The sequence below is a fragment of the Rhizophagus irregularis genome, chromosome 15, assembly GCF_026210795.1.
Source record: "Rhizophagus irregularis chromosome 15, complete sequence".
Classification (NCBI taxonomy): Eukaryota; Fungi; Glomeromycota; class Glomeromycetes; order Glomerales; family Glomeraceae; genus Rhizophagus; species Rhizophagus irregularis.
Genome location: NC_089443.1, coordinates 1,305,781 through 1,319,631, shown reverse-complemented (window position 1 = coordinate 1,319,631; position 13,851 = coordinate 1,305,781). Strand labels below are relative to the sequence as shown.

Here is a 13,851-nt window from a genome sequence, read left to right as displayed (position 1 = left end):
TATTAGAATTAGTATTATGGTTCTCGGCATGTAAAACTTCCGGCGCATCATATAAAAAACCCTATATCTTATACTTTATATCATTATTACATGGACCATGAAAACCCATGTCGGAAATACGAGCATCTGTAGAAACCTTTTCGTCTTAATTTTTTCCACGAAATTTCCGCGAACCTCAGAATAAATTCTTCAACGTTCCCATAGTATATCGATCATATTCTACAGGAAAGAATTCCTCAGGTTATTCATAGAGTTTCCGTTCTCGTAGTACAAAATCAATAACTGGTTGTTGGTAGCTAATGAAGCGGATTGTAATATGTTTTAATCTATTAAAAATAAAGAAATTGTAATTTTGTAATTAGGATATATTCACCGTTTCATTAAGAAGTCTAGATGACCTATTAGTAGTTATACTTTATATCCGTCATTCTCACAATATATATTAACTACGCTAACCAAAATTTCATTATTGCTATTGGTTAATTCTTGGTATTATTTTTTATCTGTGATTGATCGAAAATATGTCACATCAATGGTTTCCTGCATTATCAATTAAATAACTTTATATTTAATAGTTATTGAATAGATGTCGACCGAAGACCAATGTCCATCCAATAACTGAGTTATAGTTCGGTCATTAGGAATACTGCGGTGACAAATAGGATTAATACTGATCAATATTGGATGGTTCATAAAAATATCGATCAATAAAATTCCGTATATTCCTAACCGGCTGAATAATAACGTCATTTTATTTCATATTCAGAAATTAAAATGCAGTTGTCCCAAAAAACCAAACATTTAATGATTTATGGTTACCTGATTAATGTAAGGACTTGAAATGTTTTGTGAATTATCGAGGCGTTTTAAAGCAACATTCATTGGCCCAGCTCGAGTCCATTCTTGTGCACCATCATCCCAAATCCATCTAGGTCCTTCCATCCAAAGGGCTGAGTAAACACTACTAAATCTACCCTTACCCAATATATTTGACCATTTCGAATTTCTCAAAAGGAATCCATTCCATATAATCACAAACTTGACTGACGTTTAGTTGAGTATGTCGGGTTAATTTATCAATCTCTTCATTTTCTGATGTCCGATAAGGAAAATTTTCTTTCATAGAATTAATCATCCAAAATTATTTAATATTTATTCACATTTAGCAATGATCCGCGAGGTTTATCTTTAGTTCGCAAAGAAGGGAACGTCTAGATTCTGGTATTAAATAAGATTATTCAATTAAAAAAAGATAATCAAAGCGTCAAAGCGATAATTTTAAGGATAGTTATGTTTTGTTGTTTACCTTGCCATAATTATTTTTCTTTAAGTAATTTAAGATAGGAGAACTGAAATTTGGGTAGAAGAGCTCTCCTTTTATATATATTTTGCACAACATATTTAAACATTTTTTTCTAACCAATAAATAATTACAAATATACAATTTTGGATAACAAGATCATTGAATCTATTTAGAATGAAAATTAGAATTCCTACATTGAGAATGTTTCAAATCCCACCATCTATTTTGTGATATACTGTACAATCACAAATTACCTTTTTTGATAAGAGAATGATGTGAAACATTACCTAACTTAATGATGCAAATTAACTTTAAAAAGAATTAATAGAAGACAGTTCATGAATTATTATCGTGACTGATGTTTATCGGTCAATAAAACACTTTTAAGCGACCGAAATAAAATAATAATATTTTCAAAGATTTATTAATCATATAATTATTTTTGTTTTTATTTAGTTGGAACTCGAAAATCTAGTCCTAAAAAGGATTAAAAGGATAAAGAAGCCCCCTTTTTTTAGATCTACATTGCACAAAATATTTCTTAGATCTTTGATCTGACGTAATTTGTGATAATGTATAAAGTTTGAACCTTTTGAAATTAGAGTTACTACAATGCTTTGAAATTAGAGTTACTACAATGCTTTGAAATTTAGTAAAAAAAAAAGTATTATGAAACGGAGATTGTAACAAATTTCTTTTTCTGATAGATATATTATGTGGACAGAATCTGAAATGGAAGAAAAATTCGCGGAAATCTTTAGTGAAGAGATATACTTATTGAAGATAAAAAAAGATTTTATAAAAATAAACCTAAAAGTATATATCCTACCGTATTTTGCGCCTAAAGTTCACGTGGCGAAAATCATATTACTATTTAATTCGTTTTTGGTATTGTTACGAATATCATTGCAACTGGAAAAAAACATTGGCATGATAGAGCACACGATATTAATTTGCCATTTGTGATAGTAAAATGACATGAAATTTCTGAGGATACGCCTAAATTTCAGGAAATGTCAAAAAATCACCGCGCGATGATCATCACCGCACCAGCATTAGCAAATATCAGCACGGCGGAGTTTCATTACATTTGTAACTCTGCCCAAAATTCTACCCTAATTTTGGTAAGGTGACCGGTGATATCTAGCAATAATTAAAACAATATGAACATTACCCATATAAAAAAAATCTAATAATTATTACTTTAGAAGATTAATAGAAGATAGTTGTTTTCGCATATTATCTGACCGCCGATGTTTTACCGACCACTTTAACTGACTGAACTACTTCACCGAAACATTTTTTTTTTATCTGATCGAAATAGAATATAATAATACATTAAGCAACATTTAAATTATTAAATTTAATTATATTGTCTTTATTTAAAATTATACCATTTGCACTAATAATTTCAACTTTTTAAAATAAAATAACGTGTGTAAGATTAAATGAAGGATAATTAACATTGCACAATTGAAAAGGTTATTCACCTTTAATGAGACAGTAATATAAGTGTATAAATTTTTCCCAGTTATCATAGTACACAAATTAGTTCTATCGATTCCGAACGTTCTGAGATCGTCATAGAAGAATAAATAGAAGAATGGAAGAATGGAAGCATGATGATTAAATTTAATCAAAGTATTACAAATACTAATAAGTAATTACCATGTAAGGATGACAATGAATAGACATTTATTGAATATTTCATTTAAGATTTAAAGGATTCTAATGATTTATTCTTTTCAAATAAATGATTTTTTCAGATTGTTTCACAAATAAGCAGACAAATTACACATTATTAATTAGACTTGATCCCATCAAGTAATAGCGTCGATCTAAAAAGATTAATTAGGTAAATTTTATTAAAAGAATCCATAATATGATAATACGACATAATGATAAAAAAATATTATTTTCCTTTTACTCTGTTTTAAAGACTACATAAAAAATTTTAACCATGTAAATATATTTTTATATAATTACGTAATATAGTCGGTACTTCCAAATAGTATACTAGTCTATTTTGACAAAACTTTACAAAAAACATGTATTTACTATTTATTGAGATATTAAAAAAAAAAAAAATTTTTAAACTTCAAGTACAAGAGACGAAAATTTTTTTGTAATTTTTTTTTCTGCGTTACATAATCAACGTCATTTTGAAGACGGCAATACATAATGTTATTAATATTGATAAAAAGGAAAAAAAAAAATTTAAATAAGGAAAAGAGTTCATTTACCCGCTGAAATAATAATAATAAATGTGAAATTCTGTAACAAAATTTTAATTTGTATTATTTCAGAATTTTTTCGATTTTTTTGATTGTTCATGAACTTGTTTAAGGGTGTTTGTACGAAAGGTTTTTCTTTACTAATACATGTATTTTTAAAGTACTTTTATTTAATCTCTTAGTTGTTAGGATAATTTTATAATTCAACGCGATCGAGAATGCTGAAAAATAAAGGTACTAAATAAAATTGACCTAATCCGATGATTTACAGTATTTATTGAGATTAAAGAATTTACATTGTTATTATTTGTTTGTGCACTAACAGAGCTGTTGCAACGAATAATAAAGTATTTTTAATTAGCCATAAATCACAGAAAATAAGGATAATATATTATTTATTGGTTAATTTAGAAGAATTTGGAAATTATACATTCTATTTTTATAACCGAAATGACTCAAAAACTAAAACGCTCAATTTTAAGTACTGTGAAATGTAAAATAAATATTACTAATTAGATTGATTTAATTTTTTTGATCTTTAATTAGTTTGTTACTATTAATAAAGAATACATTGTTTTAATTAATCAACCTTTCTTTAAGGTATGGTATGTCGCAGCAAGCCATAAGAGCCGTAGTGACGTTGTCAGTATTATACATTTTTTTAATTGTTCTTTTTGATGATTAATTTTCTGTAAGTTCATTTAGACTACTGAAGATACTATTTTTAACAAAATCGATTATCATTATTCGTAAAAAATTTTTTTAATCATCATTTTTTTATTTATTGCTTTTTTTAATAGGCCCAAAATAAATTTAATGTTTGGATTTTAGATCTAGGACAAAGTTGACTGGCGCCGAGCATGGGACCTGCAGAAACTCGCCGATTTTTAAAGCTGAATACATTTTAGGGTATGATCATCATGCATGGCGCAAAAAAAATTCTCAAACAATTTACTTACATTAATTAAACCGATTTGATTCGACCAGGAACACTTTTTATAAAATATGCAACTATACGTAATATTTTCGAATTACACGTGAAAAAATATACTAACTAATATTATTATTTCTAATGAAACAGAGTCTTGAATGAATATGTAACTGTTACAGTAAATATAATATGGATGCAGTAATTACATATTCCTTTGTGTATGTAAATGAAGCATTGAAAATTTAATATTAATATTCAAAGTTAAATGAGTTTTCTTATAAAATTGGTGGCGTATTCGACCTTAAAAACTCAGAAATAAAGTTTCAGCACATTATTTAACTCTTCAAATGTTTGATATCCACAATTTAGGATATAAATTCTCATTTTTCTTCCTATGAAATAGTTCTTTCACCTTTAACACCAATCATACAAATTAATAAATATGGATCGTGACGCAATTGTCATTGAAATTAAAGATTTATTTGAAAATTACAATAAGGTCGTTGAAATCCAAGAGTTACTTAATAAATGTAATTTTGAAAATTACGATATTACTAATTTGAAAGATACTTACAATAACGTTAATAAGTGCTTGAAGAATTGTGATTTGGACAATTGCGACCATGAATTAAATCTACAAGAACTTATTCAGTCAAAAGATGATAAACTAATTGAGAAATTTTTTGATAAATGTGTTGATAAGTGCACTAATGAAGGAAAGTTTGAGCTCATGCTTTTGGTTACCATTTTACTACCACACCTCATTGTTGAATCCTATGAAAATCCAGTGATCAAACTTATGAAGCAGATTACCTATGTTAAAGTTCCAAATAATTTGTGTGGCTATTCAATACGTGAAAATCTTTGGAGCTACAAGTTTCCTTATCAACAAAATTCTCCGTTTTGGTTGGTAACAAAATTGCTAAAATTGAAAACAATACCTCGGCATTCTACCACTTTGTGCTATGTACCATTACCTGGTCTATGTATCTACCCAGAGTCCACCACTGGTATGCTCAACACCTTGTTTCCCAGTGACTTAAGTCCATTTGCCAAACTCATCTTATTTAATGCCTCCAAAGTATTATCTTCCAAAGCTTCATACAAAGAAATATCTAGATCTCCACCTTTCCAAGCCATTGTTAAGTTCAAGTGGCATACTTTTGCGCGGTGGCGCTACTTTGGATTGTTTTTTATCAAACTTGCTTACTGTGGTCTTTTCGCTGCAACGGTTAATACAGAAATTAAACAACTAATGATTGCAAGCATAATTTGCGGAACATTTATAACATTCCTAGAGCTTCGACGTAATATTGTGTTTGTGATGAATAACGTCAATATTAGTACCAGAATAAACCATTCATTCCTCTTTAGAACTTTAGTATCTTTCTTTTCTCTTATTACCATTATTATTATTGGGTTCCTGTTGCAAAACGATAAGTCCACACTCTCATATTTACAACGTTCCATATTGGGAGTTTCCCAATCTATATCAATGTTTCTCTTATGGATGGATTTCATTGGATTGTTGCTTGTCTTTAAAAATACTGCAATTATCTATCTTGGTAAGTATTAAAGCATTGTTTAAAAAATGTCTCTACTTAGGGGCCTTAACAAATATTGATTTCTTTATTGTACAGTAATTGCACATATTTGTAGAAAGATTGTGTGGTTACTTCTCTTTTTATTCATAATCTTAATCGAGTAATACGGAAACCAGTGGTGTAGGGTCAACCTCACGTGTGGTGTATTACATAAAATTTCATGTGTATGATTTGTAAGGACCGATGTGTATTGCTATTTGCTAGTAACTTTGTATGGTATGAAATAATAATGTGATAATCATGACATCACAAAATAATAAAAAAAAATTTTTTCTTTTTTTCTTTACGCGTTACGCATTTCACGTTAAAACTTTTAAACATCTCAATAGTATTGTAATAAAATCAAGCTCTTTCATACTCTTTTATATAAACTTTTATTATAACTTAAAAATGTCATCTATAGATATTAATGAAGTGGATATTATATATGAAGAAGATTTAACTATGGAGGTCCAACAAGTGAAAATGGAGTTGCAATAATCTATTACTTTTAATTTAAATAACCAACTTATTTACATAAAATTATTTACATCTTTAGCAAATGTGCAAGTCAAAAAATCTTTAAAATCAGTTCCTATCAAACGTAAACAAAATGCACAGTCAAGTAGTAGTAAGAAACGGTCCAAGAAAGCTATTGTGATTAATTCTTATACTGAAGATCATGATGATAATGATGATAAAATAGATAAGGAAAATAAATCATTCTCCAAACTTAATTAACTCGAATATCAAGAGCGAGTTCTTGCTCTTAAAGAACGCAAAATTGCTTTAAGAGAACGGGAAGCTGATATTCGTATTATGGAGTAATAAAAATAAATATTTCGCGACTCCATTAGTTATAAATATTATTAATATATTTTTACTAACAAAAATTTTAGTTAGTTTAATTAGTTTCGTTCAAACATAATACTATTATTTTTATTTGCTTATCAAAATAAATGATATTAGCAACATTTTGAAATGTTATAAACGCCATGAAATGTTTTTTTTAAATAAATAACTGAAGGAGCGAAGGGTTTTTTAAAAAAAGCTTAAAAAAGCAGTTGTGTATAAAATATTATACACCACATACTTTAAACACTAATATATATATATAATATTAACAAAGATAAGCTGTGGTGTATTTTATACACGGGTCATTTTTTCGTCATACAACACACAAGTGGTTGATCCTACACCACTGGTTTTCGTCTTACCTTATGAGCCTTGTATTTAGGAAAATAAGATGTCTACCAGCACAGATAATGATATTATTAGTCTTAACTTCCGCTACCATAATGCAGGAAATAAGAATGTAATTTTCGTGATTGAGATTTCCAAGGATAAAACAGTCTCTGATCTTGAAGAAGAAGTAAGAAAGAAGCTGGGATCAATCAACCGTAACGACTTTCTCCGCCAAATTTATTCTGAGGAGAAGCCTATGTGAACAGAAGATAGGATTTTTTCCTATTTTAACGAGACTCCTGATGAAGACCGTATCCATATTTGAATTCTTTCCTAGCGACTAGATAGAATTTTTTATCTATATTTCATTATCATGCTATGTAATAGTTTTTATGTATTGTAGGCCGACTTGGTCCCTCTGAGACCCTTCCGGCCAGCAACGTTTTTATTTCATAAATAAAGTATTATTTTATCGAATGTATATGAGAAAGGGTCACGTGCGATGATGCAATGCCTATGCGACATAAAAACCTATATTAACACCTGCGTTCCCACTAGAAATAAAACTCTATTTTTCTTCCGAACATAACACTATTTTTTATCCGAGCTAATATCCCTATAAAACGTAACACTATGTCTACCTCAACAGTCGAACACAACTCTTACTTAGTTGAGAACTGGGATACAGAAACCCTTATCAATTTTTTGAAAGAGCAGAACCTAAAGCTCGACGACGATGACTTGGGAATACTCCGTAAGAAGAAAATTGCCCGGTCAAGACTTTTTTGACATGACCAAAGAAGATTTCAAAGAGTGTGGATTAGAAATGGGACCGGCTATGAGACTTGCAAAAGAGGTCCAGGCTCTCAAAGAAAAGCTGAAGCGTGTGTTCTCCTCATACAAGAGTTTGAGTGAGGTGTTAGCGAAATACGGTATTGATGGCAACGGTACAGACACTATCCCACTTTTTTCACTGCAGTCGTATGAGATAGAGGATACTAACGAGCACTTCAAGCAATGGCGGAAATATTAGTCAGGCTGAAAAATTACGGAACTTTGGTTATGGATAGCTTGGAAGCCATGCGCAATGAGTACATTGTGGCCATTCTTCATTCCGCTATAAATATAACCAGGGATGACACAGGGAAAGAATTAAGTATGAGGCCTGAATATGAAGTAATAGGTGAAGAAAGCTCTGGGCAGGTTGATTATGCGATCAAGGTGAGTGATGCATGTCTGCACTTTTTTTTATATGATATATAAGCCATACTAACGCCATACTTTATTCTTCCTCTGGTCAGGATGTCGAGAACCTTATTTGCATTACAGAGGACAAATCACAGTGGAATGTAATCGAAGGCTTCGCTCAGAATATCAAACAGCTTGAGAGTTCGTATGAAACGAACAAGAGAAAGTGAAAGCGGGATGATGGGAATGATTATGATTATCTCTATGGTATAGTGACAACAGCTTGAGACTGGCACTTCCTATTCTATACCCCTGGAAGAATTTCTCAAGGAAGCAAGCTTCCGTTAAGTATCGAATTTTCCAAAGATGCTTTGGATAAAAAGTCTGCAGAATATCAAAAGCTGTGTAATGGCGTGAAAAAGGTTTTAAGTGTGGTGGTAGGGATAATAAAGGATAGGGCATGTGTGGAGGAAGAACCTGATAGGAAGAAGGCGAGAGTAGAGGGTATCGAACGAAAAAATAATTGGCTATTTGCATGTATATTAGCCAGAATGTGCAGGTTCTGTGCAGTAGTCACGGGATATATAAATTCTGAGATGAGGACACGATGTCCGCTTCTCAAAGTTTGGCTCTTTTTTTTTATATGTAGTATTGTAAAGTATGATTAACATAAATTAACTAATAAAGTTTCTTGGCCCATGTCGGACCTTTCTCCTTTTTTAATTTTATGTATCTGTAAACGCTGTATGACTGCTTATCGAATAAATAAAATCATGAGGGATCTGCAAACTAATCCTAAATCAGCTAACCCTATAATAAAATTTTGCATGCAAGATTTTTTGCACGCAAAATATCTGAGTATAATGTTCCATCTGGATTATAAACACATTACTGATAGACTTCCAGTAAGTATAAAAGATAGGGCATATCAAAGGCTCTTAAATCATTCGCAGAAACCTATTCCCCTAAACCAGATTTCAGAGAAAAATAATCGTATAGAGGATTATTTGCTCCATACATTAGAGATTTACCAGAAATCATTAGACCGGAATCACAAAACTATGGATCAGAAAAAATTATGTCCCCAAAGTTGGCCTGAATGTCTGGCACCCTTAACATTGCTTATTTCTTATGTCACAGACAATGGAACACAAACAGGTAATATTGTATGTGATTATGAGACGGAAATTAATAGCCGGGTTAATGTTCTGCAAAAGCAAATGCTTAAATATAATAAAGAAACCTTTGGCCGTTTTATGCAAAATCTGACTAGAGAACATGAGGAACGAATTAAGGCAAATAATCAACTGCGCTATGAAATTAATAAAATGAAGACACAGGTGCAGGGGTTAGAAAAAGCCCTTACTTTTATGAAATCATCTTAGCCGATCATCCCATGATTCTTGGTTCTATATTAGCGCTATGATAGTGCCAGGGTAGTGTCATGGGAACTGTTAGGGAGCTAGAACTGATCTCATGTTGTACAAAAATGGATGATGATATTCTATAGAATAAGTTGCTAAAGAATCGCCAGAATTCATTAAAAATACTATAAATCTCTGAAATTGCTATAAATCTCTAATTTACTAATAAATATGCGTGGTGCTATAGTTAAGATCATATTAGAAAATATTTATAATAAAACTGTTCCTAGGCCTATCAATCTCTGCCCCGGATATGATATGAAACATGTTTTTAACAGTTGTCCTCAAACTGATAACTATTGGTATGAAAAAGTGGTCGAAATAGAAAAACAATATGATTATTTATCTATTATTAGACCTCATGAACCTCCCCAGCAATGGGCTGAAAGAGTTACTTAATATATGTTATATATATATTTTTTTTATTTAAGCAGTTTTACATATCAGTTTTTAAATTGTAATAAACACAACATTACAGTATAGAGACAAATAAAATATATCAGACAGATATTGTAGAATTATAAAATAACTGATGTTTCTATGTTATTTCTTCCTTTTTCCGTCTCTTTTTAATGATTTATTAGTTACTTTCAATATCAAGTTCTTTTTAATCTGTAAAATGCGGATTGCACAATAGAAGCACTGATTTTAAAACCTCAGAGTAAAACAGTTATCATGGTACTCAGCAACTAATGTTGCTCCTGCAAATTTCAAGAATTCTGATCCAAGAAGATTTATCCCACTGAAGTGCGAACCTGGCGGTGACATCAAAACAACTGTATCTTTATTATTGATTCTTGCATTAATGAAATAATCTGGGTTAGAAATAGTTAGGCCAAATGCAGATAATGCATCATCGGAAAGGTATGTTGATGGTGAACCCGTATCGACGATAAAGTGCACAAATTTGATCTTTGCTCTTATTTTAACTGTTAAAGTACAAATAAGTCGGAAGCCTCGACCATAAATAATTCCATCTACATCACCGTCATGTTCTTGATTTGAGTCTGAGAGATACCCTACATTAAGTTCATCTGAAATCACTTTGTGAAGATCTTGTGCGCCAATGTCCTTGATTAGAACATCAAAAGAAGTTGGATCATAAGAAATATTCGTTTCAAGCATTTTAAAGGTTTCAATTTTTAGATAAAAGAGAAAAAACGAAATATGTTTTTTATATACGTGTAATTAGAAGAAATATGTTTTTATATACGAGAAGAGAAAAAGTGAAACACAGTTAAAATATATTTTTACATACAAGAAGAGAAAAAGCGAAATACAGTTATATGTTTTTATATTGTAATGAAAAAGAGAAGATATACGCGTAATGATGTAAATGATGTAAATGATGATTAAAAGTCTGTTCATTATTGTTAATCACTGACTAGCTGTGACAAATTGTCTGTTATAAAAATCTAATAGCAGTATCAGGCCGATTACGTAATTGACAAAATCTAAATTTGATATTAATGTTTAATAAGCCAATCAAATTAATAACAATAAAGGGCTTGTATTTTTTAACTCATGTATATGTGACTGTATACTAATGAGATTTATGATGATTTTGGCCTATTCAACTAATCTGTTTACTGTATGAGGTACTTTACATGGGTACACCTTCTAGCCGATTTTTTATTTACATCATGCTATCCATTTTTTTTTCACACCATGAGCGTCTTGTCACTCAATCTCGCTAGGTTCCCCCCTTTTTTTTTACACCTACCCTTCAGGTGAAAATAATTTGGTCTACACGCAGAATTATAACCAGAAAAGCGTACAAATGCAAGATAACAAATTTATGATTCTGATGAGTGAGAAAGGTCTGGTATATAGATCAAAGGTGTATTTTTTTTTTACATCTAGGTGTAAATTTTTATTATGACGAAATTATAATCAGGAAGGTACACAAAGACAAGAAAACAAATTAGTATTTTGATAAGTAAGAGGGGCTGGAGCACATTATTCGTCAACTATCATTCTTGAGGTTTTCAGGCGAAAATAACACAGTCTGCACATACTTTCTACTAAGCGTAAATTTTTATTATGTTAGGATTATAATCAGGAAGGCACACAAAGGCAAGAAACAAATTAGTAATTTTATTGAGAGAGAGGGGCTAGAATACGTTCTAAGAATACTAATTTTATTGATATACTAGAACTATATTTAAAGAGCCCTAGAATGGCGAAATTAATAAGTAATCATTTTAGTAGCAGGGAGGGCCCAGAATGCTTATTTCGAAAACTATCATTCTTGGGTCCCAGGTTAAAATAAATTGGTCTGCACGCCCTCCCTGCTGCTCCAACCTCTTTAATAAGTATCCGAATTTCTGCTGATGTCCATCGATTTGATGGCTTGCTAGCACGAATTGGTGTAGGTGGAATTGAAGTTGAAGTTGCATAATCAGGAGAAATAGTGACAGGATTATTACAATCAATGGAAGAAGATGCCTATAAAAAAGAAATCAATAAAGACCTATATTACATTTAAAAAGAATATGTATTTACTTTTTCTTGTCGTATAGCTTCATTTAGAGCCAATATTTGACTTTGCTGTTGCAAAAAAGTTGCAAGTTCGTAAAATCATTTAAAGTGGTTGCATTAAAAATTGGGTTTGAAACTTCGAAAACTATAAAATTAGTTATCATAAAAAAAACTGTTGCTTAAAAAATTTATGTTAAACTATAAAAGAGGCATGCTCAAGCTAAATCGAGCTTATAATTCTATTGATCTCGTCATTGATTGTGATACTTGAGCACAATGACATCACTATCAGGTCTAATTTCACCCCGGTTTTGTGGGCGCGGTTTTTGGTGGGGTGTGATGTTTTATGCAGTGACAAATAAAGATCAGGCCGCTAAAAAAAACCGTCCCTCAGATACTTAATGTTTTTGAACTCGTGGCTGCACGTGATCAGGTGACAGTTAAATGTCACTTGTTCCTTATATGGTGAAGATCGACACAAACGGCGCCCACAAACCGGAGTGCGGTCTAATTGAGGGAGATGCTTGAGAACGCCCTTAATTGTAAAAAATTAATATTTTTTTTATTAATACGTCGCAAAAATTAAGTAACAATTTTAAAAATATTTTTATTAATATGTAAATACTTTACAAAAATTAATGTTTTATATCAAGGAAATATTCCTTTAATAATGTCTATAAACGTTAAAATAATTGGTTTTTTATTAATATTTAATAATTTTAAATAGAAAATAAATTTCAGTTTTTTTGCTTACTTTATGTTATCGTCGGAATTTCCTTTTATCAGAATCAGATAGTCGTCTATAGTAAAAAAATATACTGTATATATATATATTTATATCATGTATTTTATCAAACAATCAATAGTGGGACAACTATCAAATTACGGTCACACCAATTATGTATGATTTTTTTCTTGAGCCGTGATTATAAGTTATTTCACGGAGTCACTGCGCCGTGAAAATCCGATGAAATAATTATTATTTTTATTTCGATTTTGATATTTAGTAAAAAATTTATGTAAATGTAAAAAAAAAAACTTATTTTTGGGGTGGCTGCAGATAAAGCTTATAAATTAGGTTTCGGATAACGGTCAAACCGGTTACCGGATGTTTCCTTTATCCGCTATATCCGATATTCGAAAAAAATATATACCCTAACCTATTAGATCCCGGATACGGATACGAAGCATTGTTGATTTATCAAGAGTAAGTTAGAATACACAGACAAGCCAAATATTCCTTGCTTATTATTTATTATGCAGAGTATTATAAAGATTTACGTTTTATAATACTCCATGGGCAGATTAACAATTTTTAATTTATAATAAGTAATAATAATATTTATTTAATCTGATAACGAGCAATTTTATCCAAAAAAGTCTCAATTATTCTATTCCTGATTCGAATGTGACGATCATATTAGAATGTTTTATCTCAAAATCGATTTTTCTATGCAGATTTGGAAATTTATGTAATAAAATATTTATTATTTCTAAAGAAACTTTTTAAGCCTTCGTTTGA

General features: G+C 30.5%; 4 protein-coding genes across 4 annotated transcripts; 2 read left to right on the top strand and 2 right to left on the bottom strand.

Moving 5' to 3' along the window:
• Positions 1-7,297: 7,297 nt before the first annotated feature.
• OCT59_007030 (uncharacterized protein) lies at positions 7,298-7,498 on the top strand (the record flags this gene model as incomplete). The annotated part of the gene is made up of 1 exon (XM_025324172.2): positions 7,298-7,498. One exon carries the CDS (start codon positions 7,298-7,300, stop codon positions 7,496-7,498), a length of 201 nt encoding a protein of 66 aa, XP_025187735.2.
• Positions 7,499-10,019: 2,521 nt separating this feature from the next.
• OCT59_007029 (uncharacterized protein) lies at positions 10,020-10,247 on the top strand (the record flags this gene model as incomplete). Its single annotated transcript, XM_025309978.2, has 1 exon — positions 10,020-10,247. One exon carries the CDS (start codon positions 10,020-10,022, stop codon positions 10,245-10,247), a length of 228 nt encoding a protein of 75 aa, XP_025187733.2.
• A 249-nt stretch (positions 10,248-10,496) lies between these two features.
• OCT59_007028 (uncharacterized protein) lies at positions 10,497-10,973 on the bottom strand (the record flags this gene model as incomplete). The annotated part of the gene is made up of 1 exon (XM_025309977.1): positions 10,497-10,973. One exon carries the CDS (start codon positions 10,971-10,973, stop codon positions 10,497-10,499), a length of 477 nt encoding a protein of 158 aa, XP_025187732.1.
• A 1,074-nt stretch (positions 10,974-12,047) lies between these two features.
• Positions 12,048-12,493, bottom strand: OCT59_007027 (uncharacterized protein; the record flags this gene model as incomplete). The annotated part of the gene is made up of 3 exons (XM_066143442.1): positions 12,048-12,296; positions 12,354-12,398; positions 12,467-12,493. The coding sequence occupies 3 exons, from the start codon at positions 12,491-12,493 to the stop codon at positions 12,048-12,050; spliced, it is 321 nt and encodes a 106-aa protein (XP_065998459.1).
• Between the last annotated feature and the right edge of the window lie 1,358 nt (positions 12,494-13,851).